Below are 27,992 nucleotides of genomic sequence, written 5' to 3'. Positions count from 1 at the left end.
ATTAGGCACAGGGGAGGTTAGGCTGCGGGAGGGGAGGTTAGGATTTGGCATAAGGCCACCTTTTTGGTGTTTCCTGGCACCGTTGTCCAGGCACCATGGAGCAGTGGTAGCACTCAGTGTGGGTCCCAGAGACCCCTCACCTTATATAAAATAGGGTCCCACACATATTATTATTTTCTGCTTATTTTTCGTGAAAAAAAAGAGGGAATTAGAGAAAGAGATAGAGGTGTGGGAGAGATGTGTCAGATAGAGAAAGTGGAATGAACAAGATAGGGAAGAGTGCAAAGAGAGAACCGAGAGTAAGCATGGGGAAACAGGTGCAGAGAAGAGAGGAAAGAGACTTGGGCAGAGAGAGAGATAAAGAGACAGGTGAGATGGAGGGACAGTGAGAGAGCGTTGAGTGAAAGAAGGGGAAGGGGGAGGAGAGTAGGGGTCAAGGGGAGAGATAAAAAAAGAGGAGAGTCTGCCAGGCAGATATAGGGTGATAGAGATGGGGTGGGAGAGAGAGCACAGGAGAGAGAAAAGGTGATGGATAGCGAGAGAGCGGTGCCTACCACAGACCCCGCTGGCACCGCTCCCCCAAGCCGCAGCGGGGTCTGACACATATGTTCTACGCCACTGCGTGACCACAGATTCTCAATTGCATTGAGATCTGGGCTTTGACTAGGACATTCCAACACATTTAATTTTTTTCCTTTTAAACCACTACAGGGTTGCTTTAGTAGTATGCTTCAGGGCATTGTCCTGCTGGAAGGTGAACCTCTGTCCCAGTCTCAAATCACAGGCAGGCTGAAACAGGTTTTGCTCAGGAATATCCCTGTATTTAGCACCATTCATCTTTACCTCAGTCCAATCAGTTTCCCAGTATCTCCTGGGTCATTAGGTCGACAGTCAAAAGGTTGACATGGGTTTTTTCACATTTTTTTGACATGGCAGTCGACATGGACACTAAAATGTTGCGCCGCGTCCCCTCGAGCAATATGGTCATTGGGTCTACAGTATGTTGAAATATCCCCATGTCGACATGGGGATAGGTCAACATGGTTCTAGGTTGACATGGGTCAAGGTTTATGTCAACAGGTCATTAGGTCGACACAAGTGTTAGGTCGACAGTGTCTAGGTCAGTGATGGCTAACCTTGACACTCCAGCTGTTGTTGAACTACACATCCCAGCATGCCCTGCATCAGTTTTAGCATTGGCAAATAGTAAAACTGTAGCAAGGCATGCTGGGTGTGTAGTTCAACAACAGCTGGAGTGTCAAGGTTAGCCATCACTGGTCTAGGTCGACAGTCAAAAGGTCGACATGGGGTTTTTCACTGAGCCAACAAGTGCCCTACCATCCACTGGGTCATGGTGGGAGAATAAAATAGTGTGCCCGAAGCATTGTGAGCGAAGATAGCGATGTAGGGGATACAGTTCACTGGAAACTGTGTCCATGTAGACCAGGCATGTCCAACGTTGGCCCTCCAGATGTTGTGAAACTACACATCCCAGCATGCTTTGCCACAGTTTTGCTATTAGAGAATGCTAAAACTATTGCAAAGCATGCTGGGGTGTGTAGTTTCAAAACATCTGGAGGGCCAATGTTGGACATGCCTGATGTAGACTGTCGACATTCGTGTACAAAAACAGTAAAACCCCAGGTCGACTTTTTGACTGTCAACTTAGACACTGTCGACCTAACACTTTTGTGGACCTATTGACCTGTCGACCTAGACCTATGTCGACCTAATGCTTGTCGACTTTCATGCTGTAGACCAAACAATCCCAACCCCCGCCTCGTATGGCTCGCTACACTCTGCATTTCTTTTATTCTCCCACCATGCCAGGGGCGGATTGGCAACGTAATCTGTCCCGGGAACGATATCAGGTACTTGTGTATTATCACGGCGCCCACGATTTCCATCGTAGGGCATTGTATGACCAAAAAAATCGGTCGTATCGCATCGCATACGATCATATCACATGCGATCCGATGCGACGCGATTGGACCAGATTTTTAATTGTACAGCCACCCTGATGGCTGATCCCTATGTTAAATGCCCCACCCCCAACCCGATTTTTTATTGTACACCCTGATGGGTGATTACTATGTTAAATGCCCTCCCAATTGTTAACGCCACCCCACTATCAACACCAACCCGAAGCAACCCTCGCGGGGCTCGCTGCGCTCGCCACGCTTCGGGCTCGGTGGCTCGCTGCGCTCGCCACACTTTATATTCTCAACTCCACGCCGAGGTGGATAGTAGGGGTATGAAAAGGTCGGAGGATGCGTACCGCCGCCCCTCGCGGGCTCGCTACGCTCGCCATGCTTCCGGTTGGCGTCAATCGTGGGGTGCAGTTGAGGGGGTTAAAATTGGGGTCTGGAGAGAATTTTACATTGAATCCAATGTAAAATAGGGTCCCAGGGACCCTATTCACATTTCAATCAATGTAAAAATCGGGACCATCGCGTCGATGCGACCGACCCGATCAACATCGGTGTGGCCGTTCTAGGAAACAAGTACCCACACTTTATGTACGTGTGGTTATTTACATGTTTTTAGCTTGTATTTTGCACGGCAGTAATTGTTATTGCACCCGTTTGTGTGCTATATCAATTGTATTACTTTGTTCCACCAAAAAGTTTATAGAGCACATCAGATACACACAGTAAACACACAGTTGTGGCAATACTTTTATTGTGGTAATGTAATCCACGAGTATTCAACCCAAAAAATTAGCCAGGAAACAGTGTTTAATACTTAGGCCTGGTACACACCAGAACGATCCTGATTGTTAGTAGATCTTTAGCAGATTGTGTGATGGTCGCACGATCTGTTGGAGCACACGATCTGCTAACAATCTGCTAACGATCTGCATCCAATCTGATCCCAATCCAATCTGAGTCTGTATCCAGTTGAATGGATCTTTTACAGATCCTACTTGCAGCAGGTAGGATCTGTAAAACGACCAAACGACAGCGGGGACGCGCATCGGATTGGAATCGGATCGGAATTGGACCTAAACATGCCCAATCTACATACAATCTGCATCCAATCGGTCAGAATTGGATCCAGATTGATGGAATTGAGCCCTAATCGTTCTGGTGTGTACCACCCCTTACTGGGTATGATGTGCCACAGTAATGTCCCTGGGTCCTAAAATGAAATTGATTGCGCACCAAAATGAAGGTTGCATGGCATGCTCTGATGGAGCAGATGGAGGGCTGTTTATTGCCCATCCTTGGCCTAACATGTCTATGATCTCTTATCAGACTTCTCTACCCGCTGTACCTCACTAGACTAATAAGGAGGAAGCATACTGATGGATAGGTACAGTACACTATACGCAGTGTTAATTATTGGCTGGCTAAGCCTCTGACAGTATTACAGTACTTATTAGTAAGAGGTAAAAATAACAGACGCAAATGTGTTCTTTGAATAACAGAGCAGCAATCGGATTAGGAATTGATGCTGGATTCAAACATCCTTAAATCTAAAACAGAACACAGAAGTATTAACTTAATTGTGTAAGAAGGATGCAATTTCATTTTGCTAATGTCACATTCTATCACTTTGCTGTATATCTGTATTCTTTCAGTATGTCATTGTCACTTTATATCTCTATTTTAGTCATTAAAATGTAAAAGGTAAATACTGTAAGTACTGTGACACAACAAATACGGTTTATCTTTGCAGAAAGATATCAGCCTCTGCCTCTGGCCTTTCCACATTAGAGATGACATAGCAATTGTATAACTGTTTGTCTTTGACTGTCTCAGTACTGTAAACAGACATGTCCACATAGGAATATTACGGTACTTCCAATTGCTCTGAATAATACATACATCCCGTACAGTAAGACTTATGGTGTGTACACACGGTACTTTTTGCCTTCCGATGTTGACGATATAGTCAACATCGGATCGGAATCGGATGCAGATCGCAAGGGTTTTAACCCTTCAGATCCCGATCCGATTCCGAGGCTCGTTCACGTATCGCAAGGCAGAAAGTCTTGTCTGCCGTGACTATATAGTGCAGATCTGGACTATATAGTCAGACTTGTATGCAAATCGGATGTGCCTTCAAATACTATCCACAATCTGATTGGATCGTGGATAGTATCTGAAGGCACATCTGACCGTGTGTACACACCATTAGTTTCTATTTTACTTTATTTCATCAAAGTAGGAATAATGAGGGTGATTCAGGTTGGTTCGGTAAGCAGCGTAAATACGCTACTTACCGAGTGCTTAAACTGACTTTTATCTGCACCGTAGATGGCCGAACAGGGGGTGGGCGATGATGTCCTGTGACCTCGGCCAGCCGCCCCGTGCAGGCTTCGGCACACCTGCGTTCACATGGGGACGCTCAGCGTTTTTCTTGGCACATCCACCGTTTTTGTGAGTACGCCGAGGAAATGCTAGGCATCCCCATGCGTCAGCCCCCTGTCCGCCTCCATCCCGGCCCCCTGTGTGTGAACGCCTTGCAACCGTGAAAGTCCATAAAGGCATTCGCCAAGCGCCCTTGCTCATGCATATATTAGCATATACGCATGCGCCTATTCGCAACATACGTCCCTGGACCTAATTCGGTTTTTACAAGCCAACCTGAATCACCCCCCTATGTGCAATACCATAACAAAATGATTTGTGTAACTGCATCTTACCCTGCTTATAAGTGTTATGTCTATATAAACATAGTGCAATTGTTTCTTTAACCCAGATCATTCAAGAGGGTGACGTGAACCGTGTCCGCAGTTTCATATTGAAGAATCCCGCCAGTCTGACAGCTAGAGATGATATAGAGGCAACTCCACTACATTATGCATCAAAACGGGCCAACTTAGAGCTGATGCTGATGATTATCAATGAAACGTCTGATGACGGTAATATATGTATTTCATATTGCATGAACCTATTACTAATGATATATGTAGGGAATTCCTTTGTAATACTTGTCAGACAATGATAAACATAGATTTCATATGGAAATGTGGCTATGATGTTGGAACGTGATAATAACATTATTTGGTACAGTTTATGTATTTGTACACTGTATGTTGATGCTTCACTATGAAGCTGCCAGGGTATTCCTGAAATCTTGGATAGTGTTCTGCTGTGAGTGACAGTTGTGAGTTCAGGGCTCCATTTATGGTCAAATGTAACCCCAGAGAAGGATGTTAGATTTCAAACGTGTGTGGACAGATTCATACAGTAGTTGGATGTGGTGCTTGTCCTGGTTCAACTCTAAAGTGTATTGTATCATTGTACCAAACATTACTTCCCCGGCATTCGAGGAAAATGCATGTGCCCTCCTTGCTTTGCAACAACGTTCCTCTGTGTCGCCCGTTGTGCCCACTTTAGCTTAGCATCCTGATAAATCTTAAGATTTCAGATTTCCCTATGGGACACTCAAACCATTCACCCGGCACAAAATACCCCAGAGATGTTTAATAATGCACACTTAGGGGCAGCTCCAAACACATAGTGCAGGGGGGAACCGCTTAACACAAACAAATATGCAACACCCAGGACTCAGCACATAAGGTATAACACTCCTTCTAAGCCCACCCCCAGACTCCTGTGAAAGTAGCCAATGGGAGTCTGGGGGGCGGGCTAAGGAGGAGTATGTGAAGCTTTATGCTGTGCTCCGGGGGGCCACATGACACACACAGCGCTGCTGATCCCTAGGGGAACCAAAAAACAAGGGGGGGAGGTGGGCACTGTGTGGGAGTGTCCACCGAGGGGCGCTGAGATGAGCAAGGCAGCTGCACTAACGGGTTAGTTGGGCCCGATGAAAACAAAGAAAAACAAGGTATCAGAACAAAGTTCTGTGGCAGCGCTTTGTGAAATAAACAATTTGTTAAGAGATTGGATGATCTGTACAAATGTTTTATTTAAGTTGGACAATATGTCCGTCAATAAAAATAAATGAGCAAAATATCATATACATATACTCTAAAAAATGCAGCAATGAAAATTAAATAAAATACATAAAAACACTCTGCCTGCTGGATTTCATATTATATAAAATACAGTTGGTATTTAAATGTCTGGTATAATTGCCAATCCTGGAGTACTATTGTTTACCGCTGGGCTTGGTAAATATCCTGCCGTGGATGGAAGTAGACGGCAACCGATAAAACCGGACTTCGTCCCAAATTGCGGGAGCAGAAGGTTTGATTAGTGGGGCCCCAATGGGCTAGTGAAAAATGGTGCAGATGGTAGTAAGACCGCACAGTCGGTGATGTTGGATCCTCTCTAGTAGGTGGCCTGGAGTGATGGGAAATGTTCCGTGGCCACTGGAGGTGTTCCCAAACGAAGGTTTGTCACTGACAGATGTTTTGGTCGTGAAAGGGGTCCCCAATAGCTGTTTAGGGCTCCTGTACAGCCTGATGTTAGGCCTGTATGGGCTTGAGATGCCTCCCAAAGCTGGGGAGGGATGGGGGCTGTGGCGATGTCCCAAACTGGGAATTTGGAGGTCCTCTCTGTGGGTTACCGTTTGGTCCACGGTCCCTGTGGAGGGATACTTTATGGTACTTCCCAATGGGGGGTAAAGCTTGGGAATGAGTCCAGAGGTAAGCAGTACCAGCAAGGCAGAGTCCAGTGAGTGGTGGGGTCTCCAACGCGTTTCGCTGCTTCCCACAATGCAGCTTTGTCCTAGGGGAACCAGCCAGCACATATACATATATCATAACATGTATGTTTATGTTCTAAGCGGTTCCCACCTGCACTACTGTATGTGGTCAGTGCTGACAGGCTGCAGCCACCACTGGTTATGAGTAAATCAAAAATAAGCAAGTAAAGGTGTCCATACACTATTGCGATGGATCGGAGCAGTGTATGGGCCACTTGACAATCCTGGCCTTCCCGGGACCTTCCCTGGTGGCAGGATAGCATGCAATACATTGCATGCATTTTTTCACATTTGATGTATGGCGTGTGACTCCGTCCTCTGCCGCTCAGGTCCAATGCGCATGGGACCGTGCATCGGACCAGAGGGGGACATCAAACACATCCGATTTCACCTGATTTCTCAGACGGATCCGTCGGGATCAGGTTAAATCTGCCAAAATCGGACAACTGTAGGGGAACCTTTACTTTGTATTCTGGTAATACTATGTATGTAGTGCAGGTGCGGCAGATGCGAAATGTGCAGTGTAAAAATAAAGCTGTGCAGCATTTATGGGCTGCATTCAAAAGCAGCCCGCTTCCATAAATAATAAATGGACCTCTTTCATTGAAGATACAAAGTTACTTGTTTTTTTTTACTTTACTCCTAACTCAGAATCAGCCCATTACGCCGGCCATAAACTGCACAGTTGTGCAGATGATCAAAGGAAATGGCGAGGGCTAGAACAACAAAACAATCATTGCTGTGCTTTCATACCCTGCAAGATGTATGGAGGCTATCTTCCCTTCACAGCACGTAAGCAGCTAAATGACGGGTGGGGCAATCGCACAGGTTTGAGGATCAAATCCAATAATCCCAACTGTTTTCGAGCAATTTTCATGCTGTGAATGACTATGAGTCATATCATATGGTAATGTAGGTTTTCCTAATTGAAAAAACTGAGGCAAGCAAAATCATAGTGACAAGCAGTAATTTTATGTCCAATGCTGACTGCAGAATGAAAGTCGCAGGCACAGGGATCTTTTTACAAGGGATTGCCAAGGTTGGGGGCAGATGGGGAGCTGTCTTATGTGATATCAGACCACTTCTCTGCCCATAATTCTGTATAATGGTACAGAAAGTCACCTCCTGGCAATGGGGGGGAAGGGAACCTTATTTACCAGACACTTCTACTATACTAGTGTTTCGCAGCGTGTTCCTTTGTACAGCGCTGCGAAACACTTGTGGCACCTTATGAATAAAATTATAATAATAATACTACAGATCAGTCACCACAGCCTTTAAAGTAATTGCATCTAGTATGACTACATTATATATAGCATTATAGATACTATTATCTGATATGTTGATAAAGCCATTAACAACATTGTCCATTTTCTGTTTCTAGCCTTAGTGCTCAATGCTTTGGATTATAAAGGTTGTACACCACTACATTGGGCTGTGCAGAAAAACCAGATTGACAGCGTGAAAGTCCTCCTGAGCAGAGGAGCGGACCCCAACATCCTGAGCTACTACAGGATGTCTTCTCTGCACTTGGCCGTTCACTTGCATCATAACAGCATCGTTGAGGTAGTAAATATAGTGAGGTGTCTATTAGGAAGACCCATTTTCCAGCAATGGTTTCAGCGATATTGATTCCTACTTCTAAGAAGTTGCAACGAGTTAGGAAATACAGTAAATGTTATTATCTGCACTCAAAAGCTAAAAGAAATTCTGTAGGTGAGAAAGCTCGCTGTCCCCAGGTTACCAACGCAGAAGCAACATCTAGAAAATCCCTGCAATGGAGGTCAATTCATTTTAAATCAGATCAGTTTAATAGGAATTGATTAAATATTTGCAGAAAGTGATTTTGTTCTCAGATCTAGGGGACGATGTACAGTACTAGGCCTTAGAGAGGGTCATAGCAGAGAAGATGCATAAATCAACCAATCAGCTTTTAATAGGCATTTATCTAGCACAGTCTTTGAAATGACCATTAGATGCTGATTGGTTGCTTTACCTTATGGAGGTGCGAGCAGCTATGAAATATGGTAATTGCTGTTATGTGGGTGGCACACATTAAGACAGCTGCACGTGTGTCATTTATTCTGCTCCACTATATAAATACAAAGCAAATGGGACATAAAAAAGGTATAAATCATTACAAAACATACAATCAAAAAAAAGGAAAGGGTGTTTGTTGGTCAATAGGAGAGAATGTAACCCTCTAGGACCAAGAAGACCAATACATTTACTGTATACATCAAACAATTGACAAAATAACTACAGAAGCATAAAGAGTAGAAACAACATGACTTCTGTGGGAAATATAAAATTCATAGAAAACAAGAAAATGGCTATCGGTTAGCATTATATAATATTTCACATGTAGCATTTTTACAGAACATACCATAGGAAGCTTTTAGATAACTGTACAAGTTGTTAAGGGGGTGCTAAATATGAGGCTGCTTGCAGCAGCACAAAAAGGTGGGGGGTCAAGCCCACATATATAAAAAACAAAGAAAGAGGGGGTGTCGCTGCGCTAAAAGAACAGTGTGCAGTGAGGATAATAAAATGTAATACATTGAAATGCTAAACAATAATAAAGTAGCTAAATAGCATATATATAACATTAAGAAAACATTTTAAGGTGTGCATCAGCCTTAATTGATAGTCACCCTTAGTCCAATTTTGTGGGTAGAAGCAGCGTCTGTTCCAAATGTCCCTTAATTGATGGTAAAAATGATGAATCCACTGTAGAGGATAGGGTACCTGAATGGTGTCCGCTTTTTAGAGAGGTGGCATTCCTTCCAGAAAACGTGAGCTTGTCCGGATGATGGTCCCTTGGGTTAGTGCAAACAGATTGGATGTCCTCTTGTGGGTTCAATGGGGGACTGGTTCGGTCACAATGCTGCAGATTCCTGGTAAGGGTGATAGTAGGTCCGTGTGCAACACCTATTGCCCAATGGCGTTTCTCACGCTTTCTGGGAGGAAAACCAAAGTTTCATTTCTTCTAAATGTGCATAAAATATAAGAAAAGAAAAAAAGAAAACAATAGAAGATACAATGTAGTATGTCCTAATCTTCTTTTCTTATTTGCATTTTTTTTTAAGTGCTTTTGTGTATTGAAAATGTAGCATCATTACCATATTTGCTCTTATCCTATATAAACCTTGTGGAAGCTCCTAGCAGGGGGGTGGGGCAGGGGGTATTGGTGCCGCCATACTGAGTGGAGGTTTCCCTGTGGACGGAACCAACCACTACCACAATGTCCATTAGTCCGATGCCAGCTGTAATGCTGTAATTAGAGGTGTGCGTCTTAGGTATAAGGTAGCAGCTACTAGACCTCCGCTATCCAGCTCCCAGAGTATACGGGAGCCTCCTAATCTTAGATAAAAGCAGCTACTGTACTTATGGCTGTGGTTGGCGAAATATCAACTGCACCATTACAGTCCCAGGTATTAAGCATATACAGTACCTGCATGAGTCAAGATGATTAAATCAATTGACTGAGATAATAATTACTATAGGTCACTGGTGCTTAAGCATGGATATCCTTAAAACCTGCAATGTAGTGGCTGAGTTTGGGAATATTTGCTTTATAAAATGTAGATTCCAAGTAGCTACTGGTAGTGTAAAAGTCACATTTGGCTCCGCAACAAAGTCAATGTATCTACACTAATCAGTACTAATCCGTATACTTATTGTGTCCATTTCTGTAGGACTCATAGGTGTGCGCAGCACATTTTATTAGGGGGTGCATTCTCAATGGAGTGTGCATAGCTCCACCTATTGGGCGTGTTTAACACAACCAATCAGGTATGTCTTCCATCATCTATTGGCACTCGCTACAATATAAAAAGTCTCTCAGCCACACCAAAATCTCCTGCCTATTTTAGTTTTAATCTGTGTAACAGTACATGCAAATACAGTCATAAACATATATGGATGACGCAGGTATTTAGTGATATAACAATGGTCTAGTACAAGTAACAATGCAAACACACATATAATTGATTGGTGGGTGCTTCTTTAAATGGAATACAGTTCTAAAAAGCAAAAGTCTTTGGTTAAGGGTATTGCTGGTATTGTTAGCAGCAGAGGTGTTCATAAGGGTGGGGGTACAGCACTAGGGGGTGCCTGTGCACCCCTGACACTCAATGTGCGCACACCTATGGTAGGACTGTACATTATGCACACTCACTCAAAATCCCTGTGCCTATTTACATGCGTCTTCCGTATCACCCTACTATATAGTTTATTTGCCAAGCCAGTGTATACTTAGTTTCATTCTGAGTCATAGATAAATATTTTCACTGTAAAATATTTAGTGTCAAAAACTTCAGAGAACTTTATTGGAAGCACAAACACAAGTCCCCACTACAAATAGGGGGTAGAGGGTAGACTTATCTTCGATTAGTGAGGCATTGACTGCTTTTTCATCATGTATGATGAGAGTCTACTACCCCCTAAGACTGTGTGTTATAATAAGTTACTGTACTTACAACAACTTAGATGCTCTGACCTAGACACTGTCACAAATGCTCATAACTATCAGGGTAACATCAAATCCAGATGTAATAGTGCTAAACCACAGGCTTAGATTACCTTGTGCTGTCCAGTTCTAAGTGGATCCCAGAGCTTATTCACTCATAGATATTAAATAGGGTCTTGTATAGTGTGTGTATATAATATGTTTACACTCATAGCAGTAACGGATTGTTCTCTTTTAGGCATTACTCAACTACAGCGCTACAGATGTCAATCTGGAAGGTGATCTTGGCAATACGCCAATTATGCAGGCGTGCGCTAAAGATAATGCAGAAGCCTTAATAATGCTGGTAAGTTGGTAGAGCTCATGGAATGTTATGTATACATAGTTACCTATTCAATCATTATAAGTTCTATGTCCGACAGTACATGTGAAATAGAATGAGAGGATATGTGCTATACAGTCGCTCGGTCGACAGTATGAAGGTCGAGATACATTAGGTCAACCACTAAAGGTGGACAGGACCTAGGTCAATACATGGAATAGGTCAACATTCAATGTGTTGACCTAAGCCTTGTTGACCTTTATTGGTTGACCTAATGTATGTCAATGTTCATAGTGTTGACCCTATGACCCATAGACATGTAACACACAATACAACATACAGATGGAGCCTTCTTCAGCTAGCCTTCTCTGGATAGCCATGGTAAGCCAAGGCCTATTGTTCTCAGCCCCAATACATAGAGCAATACAGTTGGGGGATTAGCATAGGATTAAATCCAACAGCTCTAGCTCACTCAGGGGCAGATTTATTAAGCTTGGAGAAGAGATAAACTGGAGATAAAGTGGAGAAAAGGTAAAAGGAGATAAAGCACCAGCCAATCAACTCCCAACTGTCTTTTTCAAACACAGCTGATTGGCTGGTGCTTTATCTCCTTTTACCTTTTCTCCGCTTTATCTCCAGTTTATCTCTTCTCCAAGATTAATAAATCTGCCCCTTAATCCTACTAAAGGGCTAGATGAGGATGGCTCTATCTTATAAGGTATATTTTATACATTGTAAAAAATAAATGTCATGTACAGTGTGGAATAAATTAATGTGTGGCTCTATTGGCGTCAAACCTTAAACACCTTAGTCACTATATTGCTTCCTGGCTCCAAAGTTATGGCGTCAGTAATCTAATCTATACAGAGAGCTCTCCACATTGATCCTTCCTGTTCCCAATCTTTTCCTAATTGCTGACAATTACATAACACATAAATCAATCACTATGCACATTAGTAATAGAAGGCAAAGGCACAGGGCGCTAAGAATCCTTGTTACAGATCTGGGAGGAAATTGGTATAAAGTAGCAGTTTAATAACAATGGCTGACGAGAGGCATGCGGGGGGGGGGGGGATTTACTGAGATTGAATGGCCACGAATGCCTGTATTCGTCGCCATTGGATGTGATACACGGCCATAAATTTGTATTTTTAAAATTAACTAAGTAATGTATACGTATTGTTTTACAACCGATATTTCCATTTGTATTTTGTTTTACGGATGAATATACTGTACCATTGAAAAGAATACAAACTGATTTCACAATTCACTTGAATGGAGAATTCAAATTTGCTATGCGGTCGTATGCTGAATACAGCTGTTAATTCTGCATAAAATACCCCTGGAAAATACTCCTCATTTTCCAGGCATATTGGGCTGAAGCCTGCATGGGTCAGTCAGATCCATGCAGGCTTCTTTGTATAAAAGATAGAATAAATAGATACATTTAAAAAACAGCGTGCGCATTAACCTGACTGATCCGTGCGATGCTGATGTATCGGTTGTGTTTAGCTGCCTGTAAATACGGCAGCCAAATACAAGTCACATTGCCATCAGAAAATAAGAATCAGAAGAATACAGCAGCTTATAAAATTTGCCATATTTTCCATTCGTATTTTCAGCCGATTACGGACGATCCCAGTCGTACCCGTTTGTACCGTAGCCATAATCAGTGATCTTAGTAAATTAGTACATTTACCCCATGGAGTGTTATACTCATATCAGATCTCTGTACAGATTTAGCCATGCTCAACTGTGGGTTCCCATTTGGCATGCCTAGTCGCACTTTTAGCCATGTGGCTCTGACTATATGGAGCTCACTTCCCTGCACAGTTTGAGATGCCCCCACTCTAGAATCCTTCAAAAACAGACTCATGACTTTCCTGTTTACTCAATCATATCATACTTCCCTTAAGTATCGCCATGCTCTTTGTAGTTTCTAAAAAGCTTTTCTGTACATTATTGTTCCTGTACTGTATTACGTTCATTCTATCTGTTGAGCGCCTTGAGTCCTATTGGAGAAAGAGAGCTATACAAACAAAATTATTATTATTATTATCTAATATACCACTAAGCTTTCATAACTAGAGATTTTAAAGCAATTGGCTGATAATCATTCGAATCACAAGCCTTACTATGTTTTGGAACCAGAATAATTATTGTCGATTCAAAGCACCTTGGTGTTTTGCACTGGGCATGAGAATCGCTAAAAATCACAATTCAGAACTTTCCCCAGGATCCCTCCTGGGCCTGGGGCCTTACAAGACTTTGTCCTGGCAAGGCATTGTCCACCAGATGATTCTTCCAGCATCAGAAACCGTGGGAACGTCACGTTTTTTTTGGACGTTCTGAAATCGCTCCCGCGGGGGGGGGGGGGGGCAGTTGGGAGTTCCCCCTGTTGTCTGTGAATAGACACTGTGCACATGCGCACAGCGTCTATTCTTGCCACCAGAGGGAGCTGCTGGGCATGCCCCCACAGGGGCAAAGACAGGTACATGGTCTAGCGGTAGTGTCATGGGTATAAGACATGCCACTTTTTGGTGGGACACACCCCCCAAAAAGTTGATGCATGTGAGCAGTCCCACTTGCCTATCTTAAAATGTTGGGAGGTATGCATACTCCGTGCATCGTTGTCACATCATTGTCAGAGTATGCTTTTTTAGTCTCACTTATGCCTATTTTTGTCTAGCAACTTTAAAAGCAACAATGACAGTAGTTGTAAATGTCCTGTCCCACAAGTAGGGTTTGCATTGCTCCAATAACCCGTGGCTTTTCATTTGCCAATATCAGAGCTTTCTTTTTATGGTGACAATTCAATGCAGCAATTTACATTACCCATGATCATAGAGACAAGGGTATCCACATTTACCATTTTGTCATTCTCCTCTAAGCATGACTCCTCAACAAACATATTCCAATTGGTAAATGCAAAAGTATCTTCTGGCTTTAACATAGCACCTTTGGGCCAAATATTAATATAATTACTTGACTAACGGTTTATATACTGAACTAGGAATAGAGAAATATAATCAGAATGACCAATATTTGAACATCGTAGAGACATACAGGACTGGAGCCATTTCCACTGTTACAATATACATGGTCCAGTAAACTCTTATATGTAGTGGAGGTATTCACAAATTGATAACATTTTGGCAAAAAACACCTTCAGTTTATCCGGGTTAATAACTCCAGAAACTAGAAGTAATCATCCATATATTTAAGTTGCAACTTTTCTATAGCAGGTTGCAGATCCTCTAGGGCAGTTCAGTGAACAGCCAAGTAGTGTGCACCCTGCTTCATCCCCTGTGACCACGTGCACACCTTGCCAGAAGAAGCTCAATGTGTACCGGCTTCTGGGTCAGATGTATCCAGCTTCAAAAAGTGATAAAATGGAGAGTGATAAACAACCAGCCAATCAGTTCCTACCTGTCATTTTTGAGTTGATTGGCTGGTTGTTTATCACTCTCAATTTTATCACTTTTTAAAGCTTGTTACAGTACATCTGGCCCTCTGTGAGATTGGGAGACCGCCCTTTAAAATGTTAAACAGCACATTAGATTCAACTTCCTGATCCGGCAGTGGCAGGAGCGTTTTATGACATTTATCAGCTAATTCTTTGGCAATGATACTGCATCCGGCATGCTGTTACTTATCTTATACTCATATAGGTGAACCTGGGGGAGAAGGAGGATATTTCACTAGTATTTATAATATTAGAGTTATATTTCATAAGTTTTCTGTAGGAGGGAGGTGGGCCCACTGACTGCTCATTGTCTGTCTCCTCTCATGACTGCCCCTCCCCACATTTTCCCTATCAATAGGTGTCTCCCAAAGTTCTGTTCTTGGACCTCTCCCTCACTCTATACACTGTATAGGGGAAGGGCCCTTTAGGTGAGCTCATTTGCACTTTTGATTTCCCAAATGATCTCTATCCTGATGATGCTCAAATCTATCTTCCCTCCTCTGATCAGAAGATTATAATGCAATAAAGTTTACAATGTACACATAGATGTTGGAAAAAGGTGGGTAAGGGGGGGGGGGTTCTCACCCCAAAAATAACATTTAAGAGGTGCCAATGGCAGAACGGAGGTAATCCCCTTTCAACGGCTTAACTTCCTCCCTCTCCACCACCTTTCTCTACCCACCTTCAGGGCCCTTCCCCTTGCACTCAGCTTAAGACAGAAGGTATGGGGAACCTATGGAGACCTCTAAGAAATTCTTAAAAAGCCTGCCCCCCAACCAAAACCCTTTGTGGCACCCCTGAATATATACAGCACACACCATGTTCTATGTACGTGCTACAGTTATAGAACCCATGTTTAAAATATCCTTAGTATGTTAGTGTTTCCTTTTGTCTTGCAGTTTAACCAGGGGGCAAAGCTGTGTAAGAGAAATAAGATAGGATGCTTCCCAATACACATGACTGCATTCGCTGGGTCTTTAAACTGCATGGACCTTATTCTAAAGAAAGGTATTGATGATGGCTATTACCTTTGTTTAAGCTGTGGTTGGCAACATTGAGAATGTGTTCATTTACCATTATCATTTCAGGGGAAGAATTTGGATTTAGCATTGAAGACCACATAAACTTCACAGACAATGAGAAAAGCAGTCCGCTTCATGTGGCTGTTCAAAATGGACGCTTAGAAATTGTGAAGGCTTGCATCGGATATGGAGCAAAGATCGACCTCAAACAGGTAGTTGATATTTGTTCCCAAAGCTTCCTTCAAATATTGAATCATAGATGATCCTTTTGAATGGAAGAGAATACGTTTGTTTTACTAGACTTCCCATAAAGGAGGATATTCATTTTGGATGGTGCACATGCATATGGGAAATTATACATATGTGCAGGGCCAATGTGCGAACGCTTTCGGCGACTATCACATATGCTGAGGCGCTCGCTTAGGTAGAGAAGGGCAGGCAGGGGCTGGAGCAGGGAACGCTCAGCGTTTTAGGGGCATCCCCATGAAAACACTAGATGGGCCAATGCATGCCGGGGATGAGTGGCTGCCATCACATGACATCAGAGCCCACCCCATCTTTGGCGGACTCTGAAGGAATTAAAAGTCAGTTTAGACTGAGTTTTATTTTCGAAGGGGAGAGAAATCATTCATTGGTCGGCGATGATCAAATGATTTCTCTCAACCCTCCAGCCGCATGTGAAGGAATCTGTTCTCGGACTCTACCAAGGGGATGCGGGTGGCGCTGGTGGTGGTGGTGTGGGGGGGTGGTTGTTCTGCCGGGCAGCATGTGGTGTTAAGCAGCCCGCTAGGCAACGAATGACCGCTGCTTAGTGAGTGGTACTGAATCAGACCTTAAGTGCTTATCTAGTTCCAGGTAATAGCTAAGTATCAGCTGACAGTCAGCAATTTACGATCAGCATAGATGAAGCGGCATTTGTTAATGCATGGTGGTATATGGTTAAGTTTGAAAGAAAAGTCAACACTGTCTTGTGACAGATCTCTGATAGGGTTAGCTATAAATAGTTTGGGAAACAAGTTAATTGTAACATTGATATACTGGTAATGTTTTTAAAATGTCATATGTAAATACTCAGAGGGATCTTACATGTGTTGAACACACTGTAGAGCTCCCAGTTCACATGATGCCATATATATGCAACAGTTCACATTATGTCATAAATGTTCACAATTTTTACACACAGCGCCCCCAGATCACATTATGCCACACAGTACTGTCCCCGGATCACATGATAACACATGTATACAACAATTCCCATTTGCCTCGCAGTACCCCAATTTGATTTTATGCATCACTGCTTGTACCTCCCTGTCTGTTTGGGTTCTTGATGGCTCAAAAATTATTAGAACCTGTAAACTACATCAGGACCTTTTATGGAGTGTCTGCTGTACCATGCAACCTAATGGACCTTCTTGTTCCTTCTCTTTACTCCTTCCACTAAGGTTTTCAAACCAGCTCTGACATTGTGGCATCATCATCTCGTTTTCTTAAAGAGATGCCAGTGCCACCTATTAGTGCACAATTTTGCCACCAGTCACTCTGATGCTGGTGATGTCACCATGTGTACATGCCCCTGGGGGAAATCTCTGCTGGAGACCTGGCATTGTTTGAGTTACCGACATCGATAATACTAAGATCACTGTTCTGATTTTTCATATAGTATGTTGTCACATTAAATTGATGAATTACTGTAAGACAAGTTCCAATTTAGTACTATTGTCATCCCACATAATTAAAATAGTTGTCTGAGGTGTTGGGAATTGTTTTACAAATGGATGTGTACAGAAATGAGGAGGTATAGCAGCACAGATGGTGTAATGGTTAGCATTACTGCCTCACAGCACTGAGGTCATGGGTTTAATTCCCACCATGGCCCTAACTGGGTGGAGTTTGTATATTCTACTGCTTGGGTAGGTTTCCACCCACACTCCTGTATACTGGCAAGTTAATTGGCTCCTCACTAATATTACCCCGAGTGTGTAAGTGCATGCATATACATGTGTTTAGGGCAGACTAGATGGGCCAAGTGGTTCTTATCTGCTGTCAAGTTCTATGTTTCAAATATTGGGGTCACAACAAGATACAGGGGTGAATTTACTAATATGGGAGTTCTAGTGAAGATAGCCCATAGCAACCAATTAGATTCTACTTTTTTATTTTGCACCTTCTAGAAGATAATAGATGGAATTTAATTGGTTGCGATGGGCAACATCCCATCTTCAATAGAACTCACATCTTAGTAAATTTACCCCACAGTGTGACTGCTACACAGGATTTCCCTGCTTTTTGTTATCACTGAGCTCTCAGTTACTACAGGCTTTGTGTTGCAGAATGACAGCGCCACTGCTCTTCATTTTGCTGCTACGCAAGGTGCAACTGAAATTGTCAAGTTTATGGTCTCATCTTACAACGGTGAGAAGAAAATTGTGGATCTGCCAGATGGAAATAATGAGACACCACTACATAAGTAAGGAAGAGGATTTTTTACAATTCTGATATTACAGATATAAATTTGTAATTATTAAACCATTTTTTTGTTGGCTCTTAATCGCCAACAGTCCCAAACCACCTACTGGTTCTTACTAAATATTTCCGTAAAGTGATGCAGCTGTTTCTCATTATCTTTTTTTTTTACAAGTTCATTAAAATGCCACTTGCCATTTTAATTTGATATATACAGTTCTTAAAAAGACTGTGAACTATGAAGTATTTTTATTTTTGCTCATTGCCGGTTTGTGAGGGTATTTGCAAATAAACGTAAATAAAATTGTTTAAAGATGTACATTAGGCATTATACTGCTAGTTATAATAAACCGCTAAATAAAATGTATCAATAGGATACATTTCTTTGTGATAAAATTACAATGAAGTTGTTAGGTTTTACTAAACACAAAATGTTGTTGTACGTATTTCAATTTATCTGCAATTTATCTTTTTACTATCCCTTTAAGTTATTGCAGCAAATCATTAGTAAAATAAAGGTAATATTTGAAAGCAATCAAAAGAGCATAAAAAAATTGATAATTGATAGAAGATAGGTAGATAAATAAATAGATAGATAGATAGATAGATAAAGTTCTCTGAGCTAATGCAATTCCAATACCATACAATAAGTAAAGGCACGAATTGTGGAAAAACAATACTAAAATGATGACAATAATCGTTCTAGCCAATCACTGGACTGATTTCATATATCGGCTTGGTTTCTACCACTGTCACGTTGTTTCTTAATTTCAACCCCTAGAACATTAGTTTTATTGACTTTAATCATAAAGATCTGAGTAAATTTAATTAAGCAATTAACTTTATGGTTTAACTACTCATAAATTGTATTTCCATTTCCTCGTTAACCATCTGGTTCTATTTTTTTTAGTCATTTATGATTATAAGTGTAAATCTCACCATATTACTATTTGCACAATCGTTTTGTTCTTAAATTTAAGGTGTCACTGCCGTTACTGTGTATTGCTGTACACATCAGTGCGCTTGTTAAAGTGAACCTGATGTCTACAGACAGTGGCACCATTCTAATGGCCCTGATTCTGATTTACTCGGCCCCCCACGTGTTAGCATGGGTGGGGGCGATGGTTTGGCTCTAGGCATGTGCATATTGTTATATGCGCGTGTACAGGCCTCCTGTGTGGGTGCCTTAGCCGGTACTCCGACAGGGGGTACTCCCTTCATTAACCTCTTCTAATTTATAAAATGGTAAATACTCCTCACTTCTATAATGGGTCTGCCTCCTTTATGCATATATGTATATACATGATTATTTTCATTTGTAGATGATGTTGTATTGTATCTAATTGGCTAAGTAACATGCTAATTCCTTAAGTGAACTTCCTGTGGTTTGGTATAAAAACCTGGATTTTCACATGGTGCTACACCTTTGAAAAAGCTGTCAGTTGGATGGCGAAACATGTCAGGGAGCACCTGCTGATTTTATTGGGTTATTTTGGTCGGACTTGGATCTCCCCGCTCTGGAGACGTATCTTGCAACCTGCTATACTTAGGCTAATAGCTGCAGCAACTACTTTGGGACGCCACCACCTGCACACTGAGGATTACAATGCCGCATAATCGTTGAGGATTCCCCACAAACCAACAGGGGCCTTCCTCTATCCTCCAGCGTGATTAAATTACAGCAAGGTTGATGGACCCCCATACCACCCAGCTTTCTGATGGACTAACCCAAGGAAAATAAATACGAGCAAACGTCTCCATATAAAAAGGACTCCAAAACGGGACCTCAGACCAATTAAGTATCACACCCAAATCTTTTTTATTGTATTTTTAAATATTATAGATTGTACTATACATAATTGCAATTAATGGTTATTACATAATTGTTTTTTATACACACCTTACCCAGTGCTTAATGCACAGTACTTATTAACAAATACATTTCCTATTGTTGTATACCGATTTAACCAATTGATTCATTTTTAGCGCTCCACCTTCACCTTTTGCTTTTTCTATTCCCTTAGGGGCCTGACACCTCCTAGTAGGAGCAGCTTCACAAAACCACCTAATTAGGCGCCCGCTAACTCCTAGCCGTAAGGCTATTAGTTAATCTCCTCTGAAATAGGACAATGTCATGCAATAGGTCGACATGGTCATTAAGTCGACACAAGCATTAGGTTGACATGGAAGAGGTTGACATGAAAAAGGTTGACATGAATTTAAATTTTTTGGGGGGTGTCTATATCAGGGGAAATTTACTAAGATGTGTATTCTACTTCACATGTGATGTTGCTATGGGCAACCAATCAGATCCTGTCTACTAACTTCTAGAGGGTGCTAAATAAATAAGAAGTAGATTCTGATTGGTTGCCCATAGCAACATCACATGTGAAGTAGAATACCTATCAACATGGTCACCATATAAGTGTGCTGCGCTTGCTATGCTTTGGGCATGGTGCCTCGCTACGGTCATCACACTATTATATTGTCATTGATCTACTGAATGTATACAGTGGTCTGTTTATGGTATGGCAGCAAAGCAGAGAGACCAAAAAGTTCATATAGTCATAATACATGTTTTTGCTTTCCATGCTACCCTACATTTTAGTATTCTCTGTTGAAGATTTCTTCATCAAAAGGAACAGGTTAAGATTAGTTACACAATCCAACCCACAATTATTAGTAACCAGTCCTACGGACGGGACGAAAGTTTATGCTTATGCAATTTTCAAAAAGTTTTGTAAAGTGAAAATGTTTTTAATTTAATGGATGGATCTTTTTTGTCTTTAACCCCTTTGGTGGTATGGCTAAAAATTTCTCGGGCTGAGCTGCTTCAGAAGCGGGATCTCTCAAGAAATTGCTGTGCGTGCCACTGTAAAAAAAGGGTGCGCCAGTGGTGCCTCCAGCGGTGAACCACTGGTGCACCATAATCCCCCCTGTTGCTGATCCCCCATTGCCAATCCTCCCCTTCACCGCCACCGCCATTCCTCCCAATCACCGCTGGCGGAGGATTAAGGCGGGGATGTTTGGCCACTCGGCAATTTTTATAATCGGACGTCCAAACACAGGAATGCCCAAGCAGACCAACGGCTGAATGCCTGAACTCCTAAATGCTCCTGAGGACCCCCTACACACCCTGAACTTCTCCAAGCGGCCACAAACAGTCGAAGCCAGCAGAAGCCCCAGGGGAGCAGGATATGCTGCAGAAGACAGTGGTTGCCCCTACTGTGGTGAGTATTTCTGGGACAGGACAAAGCTATGTTTGTCCTGTCCCAGGTAAACCCTCCACTCAAGGGGTTAAGGGTCCACTTAAGGGAGTCTATTTATTGTGTTGTATTCAGTGCCGTCGAGAAGGGAGGGCCCCCTCAACAGCACTGAATACAACAGTGCTTTTTACCCGAGCCTGGGTCTGTTGGAGGGGCCTGGGTCCTGCACCCCCCTCTTCCACTGCAGAGACTGGGCAGCGGGAGTAGAGAGCAGAGACTGCTGCAGCCGCACATCCTTTCTCCCCCACTCAGCACACGCTGCTCAGTGCCGTGTGCTGAATGGTGGAGAGAGGCAGCTGCAGCAGCTTGTGTGTCGGCACACAGCCCACACCCCCATTGGCCCGCACCCCTGTTGACCACACCTCATATTGACCACGACAATTTTTTGTACCGGGGCCCAGAGGCATTTCGCTGACACGTTCCAGTTTTCACTGCTCAACAGGCAGAACATTGATTTCTGCCTGCCAACAAACTTGCGAGTGGACCAAAAACGGGGCAGAATTCTGACTGTTGGAATGTTGGGGCAGTAAGGACAATGCAACGGTTAGCATTACTGCCTCACAGCGCTGAGGTCATGGGTTTGATTTCCACCATGGCCCTAACTGTGCAGAGTTTGTATGTTCTCCCCGTACTTGCGTGGGTTTTCTCCGGGTACTCCGGTTTCCTCCCACAATCCAAAAATATACTGGTAGGTTAATTGGCTCCCAACAAAAATTAACCCTATAATGTCTGTGTGTGAGTGTGCATGTGGTAGGGAATATAGATTGTAAGCTCCACTGGGGCAGGGACTGATGTGAGTATTCAAATATTATCTGTAAAGCGCTGCGGAATATGTATGCGATATATAAATAACTGGTAATAAATAATAATAATACAGTCGTAATCCAGGATTAAATACCCCCCATGTTGCATTGTTTTAAAGTTTTAAATAAAAATAATATTACCTATCAATTACTAATATTGTTTGCACTGATTTGTATTCTCTTTTTTTGCCAACAGATCATCATTGTTTGATCATGTGGACCTGGCAGAGTATTTAATATCAATGGTAAATATAATTATTCATCATTAAACTGTATAAATAATTATATGGCCACAGCTCAACAAATGTTAACAAATAGCTTTATGTATTTATACTGCAATAAATGAGTCAGATTAAATGTCCACCAAACATAGATCAATAATGGTTTTAATATTAATATGTTAAGATATTTAAGGGAATTAAGTAGAAATTACATTTTCCATTTTATCATGCACACAAACATAATTTTTTAACATATACTGGTCTGTACTAGATTTTCTGTTTTTTATTTGTGGTACATGTGGTTTAATGTTTTATATTATTATGCATTTTTAAAAAAATAGGGGAAATTTACTAAGATGGGAGTTCTATTTCACATGAGATGTTGCCATGGGCAACCAATCAAAATCTACTTCTTATTCATTTAGAACCTACTAGAAGATTATAGGTAGTATGTGATTTTGTTGCCCATAGCAACATCCCATGTGAATCAGAATTCCCATCTTGGTAAATTTTCCCCCTTGTGTATATTTTAAGTAGAAACAATCAATTGTCATACTGGAATAACAAAGAGGATGTTAAGCTAATGCAATTATAACTTAGTGGTACATTTACTAAAGCTTCTAAAAAATGAAAAGAGGTGATGTTGACTATAGCAAACAATCAGATTCGTATCATACTGTTTTGCTTCCTAGAAAATGAAAGACAGAATCTGATGTGGTATAAAATAAATGTGAGAGCATCATAATGTTTTATACTATTAACTGGGGAACTGCAATGTGGCATAATTTGAAAAGGAGGCACAAAAATGTAGCATAATATTAACTAGGTACACTAGGTCATAATGTGAAGTGGGGGTACTGTGTTTCATAATGTGTATTGGCAGCTCTACAATTTACCATAATGTGAACTAGTGCACCACATCTGGGAATGACATTAAATAAGGAACTACTGTACTTTGGTTCTCTTATGGGTAATAAAAGTAATACATGCTAAGACAATGTGTCTCTCAAGAAGCATTTTGACAGCGGACCCTTTAAAATGTTGCTACGGGGCCCATAAGGTTCTGTCTATACCCCTCTCCTTTGGGCTAAAACAGAATACAGATAATAGATACTAGTCGCCACATCATGAATGGCCAATCTGATGTGAGATATTTGCAGGATACACCACTGGTAAACTACACAGGACAGACGTATCAAGAGAACAGTGGGGGTTATTCTGGTTCACTCATTCTGGCAAATTCCTTCTTAGATGGACAAAACCATGTGCACTGCAGGGGGGCAGATGTAAAATGTGCAGAGAGAATTAGATTTGGGTGAGTTATTTTGTTTCTGTGCAGGGAAAATACGGACTGCTTTATTTGGTACTTGTTTCCTAGAACGGCCACAATCGGGGGTAATCGTGTACCTTAACTTAAGGTACACGATTACCCCTGATGGACCCGATTTCCTTTGAAATCAGGTCCATTTTGCCGGCAAAGGCAAAATCGGGTCCATCTCGTAGGTCGGGTTCCATAACATGGCACGCGACGCGACCGACGCGATGGACCTGATTTTGCCATAGGGTTCAATGTTAAAATATTTTTAACATTGTAATGCGGGAAAAAATGGGAAATGGGCCAATATGGGCCATTTCTCATTGTATATGCCCCCCCATTGCGAACGTCACCCCAACGATTGACGCCAACCCGAAGCGTGGCGAGCGCACCGAGCCCACGAGGGGCGGCGGTACGCGGCCTCCGACCTTTTCATACCCCTACTATCCACGTCGGCGTGGAGTTGAGAATATAAAGTGTGGCGAGCGCAGCGAGTCACCGAGCCCGAAGCGTGGCGAGCGCAGCGAGCCCCGCGAGGGGACGTGTATACCTGTGAAGTTATACGCGTCCCCTCGCGGGGCTCGCTACGCTCGCCACGCTTCGGGCTCGGTGGCTCGCTGCGCTCGCCACACTTTATATTCTCAACTCCACGCCGACGTGGGTAGTAGGGGTATGAAAAGGTCGGAGGACGCGTACCGCCGCCCCTCGCGGGCTCACTACGCTCGCCACGCTTCGGGTTGGCGTCAATCGTGGGGTGCCGTTGAGGGGGTTAAAATTGGGGTCTGGGGAGAATTTTACATTGAATCCAATGTAAAATAGGATCCCAGGGACGCTATTCACATTTCAATCAATGTAAAAATCGGGGCCATCACTTCGATCGCATCGCATGCGATTTGGTCACATGCGATGCGATCGACGCGATATGACCGACCCGATCAAAATCGGTGTGGCCGTTCTAGGAAACAAGTACCCTTTATTTTTACACTGCAATATAGATCTCACTTTGAAGTAAAACCCCACCCAAATCTAACTCTCTCTGCACAAGTAACATCTACCCCACCTGCAGTGCACATGGTTTTGTCCATCTAAGAAAGAATTTGCCAGAAGGAGTGAACCAGAATAACCCCCAGTTTGAGGTGCTTTTTCATAGCATCTCATTAGATTGGGCTGCCCTGTGCGTCAAACAGAGGGCCTCATTCAGCATGGATCATTGATCTGAGAAGTTGCAGCTGACTGCGGGTAGAAAGCCGCCATCCAGACAGAAAAAACCCCACCAGTGTAATTTGTGGATGGATCGCAGGTCACTATCAATTCGCAGATCCTTACGCAAATCCGAAAAAGAGACTTTGCCATCTGAGCAAATGTGAGTAGGGCTGATGCTGCCACTAATCTGCAACTGGACAGGCTGGAAGTGGTCAGTGCTGATGTCAAAGACCATCCCCAAAAATACCCGTTTTTTTTCTGACACACACACAGAAAATGTCAGGTTTCTGTCCAGAAACACCGGCTTCCTGTCAGTCAATACATTGTGATCCATTTGCATTTTCTTTTTTTTCCATCAATAAATTTTTATTAGCACAAATTTAATAAGGGGTACAAAAGAGAAAAGGGGGTACTTAGGGGGGGGGAGAGGGGTGGACTACATTCAATAGTGAGAACAATATAGTAAATACAGTAAATAAGGTAAGCGTATCAAATGTATCAAAGCGAGAACCTGTCGCTGCGCAGAGCGAGGTGAACATAAGACATATTACATACAATATAACATAAAGCATCGAGATATGACCCGCAAGCTGGTGTGGTAACTGGGAACTTGTATCTGAGGGTAGCACTTCTGTAGGCCTCCGCCTTGACCTGGCTATCACCCCTAGAGAGAGGGGGTGGTCACTGATCAGGTACTTGGGGCGTGGGTGGGTCTGGGTCTGGGGGTTCATTCAGGCTAAACAGTAACGTCTGTCCAGGGAGGCTGTCGGTAGAAGGGCCGGCACCTACTCCATCTGTCATATAACTACACCAAGAGGCCCATCTGGAGTGGGGTGAGGAGGGTTTAGACGAATAAGAGGTAAAGCCAGTTTCCATATAATAATGATGGTTTGTTTTTAAAATGACCTGAAGGAGGGACGGGGGGGAGGGTTGTTTCCATAGTTGGGCTAAATTTGCTCGTGCCGCAATCAAGATATGGCCGAGGACATATGTGTTCCTTGCAGGGAGATCCTGGGGGTACATATGGAGCAAGGCTATGAGTGGGTCAGGGAGAAGGGATATCTGGAGCACCGTGGAGATTAACTTAAAGACCTCTCCCCAGTATTCCCTGAGCTTGGGGCAGGACCAGAAGATGTGATATATGTTGCCCACATTCCCACACCGCCGCCAGCACATATTAGAACATGTAGGCCAAAAGGTGTGAAGGCGATCTGGCGTTAAGTAAAGTCGATTGATTAGTTTGATGTGCATCTCCGAGTGGTTGATGCAGCGAGACATAGTTTAGGAGGTTAAAAAGATCTTACGCCACTGAGGGGCAGATAGTTGTATGCCTAAGTCTGCTTCCCATTTTCTATGGGCGGAGGTCTTAGTGAACTCAAGGGGAGTAGTCAGGGTGCCATACCAAAAGGAGATGTCCCCCCTGGATGTCGTCTGGGTGGGTCGGGAGAGGGCTGCCTGGCAATGTGGTTCTGGGGCAGAGCGGATGGAGAAGTGGGCACTCCACCAATGGGACAATTGTAGGTAGTGGTGATATTCCTGGGGGGGGAGGGAGTATGTTTCTCGCAGGGAGGCGAAGGGAAGGATTGAGTGGGCGTCCAATACGTCTCCTAAAGAATTAATCCCACAGTTTTTCCAGCGGTTCAGGTTGAGATTTGGTATCAGTTTTGCCACTGTGGTAATGGTCAGAGTATTAATGAGAGCTGTAGAGGCACGGAGGGTGGTTAGTAATTGGTCCCACATATGGAGAGTGGCGACAGTTGCAGGGAGGAGGCCAGTTAGTGGGGGTCTAATGTGTTTTGGGATCTTAAGTAGATCAGGGAGAGGAATTTGAGGGGAGTAAACCTGCTCAACGCACACCCACGCCACGGGTGCATCTCTTTCGAAATAATATTTAGTCGAGGCAAGAAGGCAAGCTGCTTGATATTGGGATAGGTCAGGCAGGTCAAGTCCCCCGAATGCCTTTGGTATTGACATTTTAGAACGGGCCATAGCTGGAGGTTTAGTTGACCAGACATACTTCATCAGAATGGAGGTAGCTAGTTGGAGGTACTTTTTAGGGAAGGTATAGGGGATGGTGCGAAATAGGTACATTAACTTGGGGAGCAGCGACATCTTAAATGCTGCCATCCGGCCCATCCAGGAGACCTCAAATGTTAGCCAAGACCTCCATTTGCATTTTCAATCGCTATTTCCCCTAGTGCATGCACAATGTGAAAAGGACACATGCAGTAGTTCAATATTAGCTTGAATGCAAATTCTCTAATTAGCGGTACAAAGCTGAATTAGGCACAAAGTTCCCGTATGTAAATCTATCATAGCGCAATCTAATAATTCTCTCCAAAATGACTTCACCAGCTGAGTTTTAGTAGAACAACATTGACTAGTAAGGACACAGATGGGCAAAGAGCCTCAGAGAGAGATTAAGGGGAGTTGTTCAAAGAAACCAATCAGCGTCTGTCATTTATCTAGCACAGTTTATGAAGAAGCCGCTTTGTAAAACATCTTCATTTTACAGTATCTGTCTCTTATAAGGCTTGATACATTTTCCATAGAGTCTTATAAAGAGCAAGAAATCATTATCAATTTAGACCAGAGGTCTTTTAATGTGAAGCACTATAGATGCCGGAGGAGATAACAAATTCTATAGAGACTTTGGGCGAAATGTATTAAGGTGCAATTTTTATTAATGTGAGATTTTTTTGGTCATAAACTGACAAAATTGCACGTTTGCCAAATTTTGCACATATAGTAGTATGCAATTTGCAGTAAATCAGATGTTTCGCCATGACCAAAAAAATCACACGGTCAAAATTGCATTC

The 27,992-nt window shown here is 42.8% G+C and overlaps 1 protein-coding gene across 3 annotated transcripts in view; it reads left to right on the top strand.

Moving 5' to 3' along the window:
* Positions 1-27,992, top strand: part of TRPA1 (transient receptor potential cation channel subfamily A member 1) — a 121,996-nt gene that overhangs the window by 28,600 nt on the left and 65,404 nt on the right. For 2 of the 3 annotated variants that reach the window (XM_083187248.1, XM_083187246.1), the window contains exons 3-9: positions 4,708-4,870; positions 8,006-8,187; positions 11,331-11,438; positions 15,780-15,888; positions 15,969-16,117; positions 18,233-18,369; positions 22,631-22,679. In XM_083187248.1, the coding sequence (XP_083043374.1) occupies positions 4,708-4,870; positions 8,006-8,187; positions 11,331-11,438; positions 15,780-15,888; positions 15,969-16,117; positions 18,233-18,369; positions 22,631-22,679 (897 nt within the window). The remainder of the gene's footprint in view (positions 1-4,707; positions 4,871-8,005; positions 8,188-11,330; positions 11,439-15,779; positions 15,889-15,968; positions 16,118-18,232; positions 18,370-22,630; positions 22,680-27,992) is intronic. The other variant, XM_083187247.1, reaches the window with a different exon arrangement.

Source organism: Crinia signifera, chromosome 5 (assembly GCF_055691185.1).
Source record: "Crinia signifera chromosome 5, ASM5569118v1, whole genome shotgun sequence".
NCBI classification, from domain to species: Eukaryota; Metazoa; Chordata; class Amphibia; order Anura; family Myobatrachidae; genus Crinia; species Crinia signifera.
The sequence above is the reverse complement of the archived record's forward strand: the minus strand, read 5'-3'. Positions and strand labels throughout refer to the sequence as shown.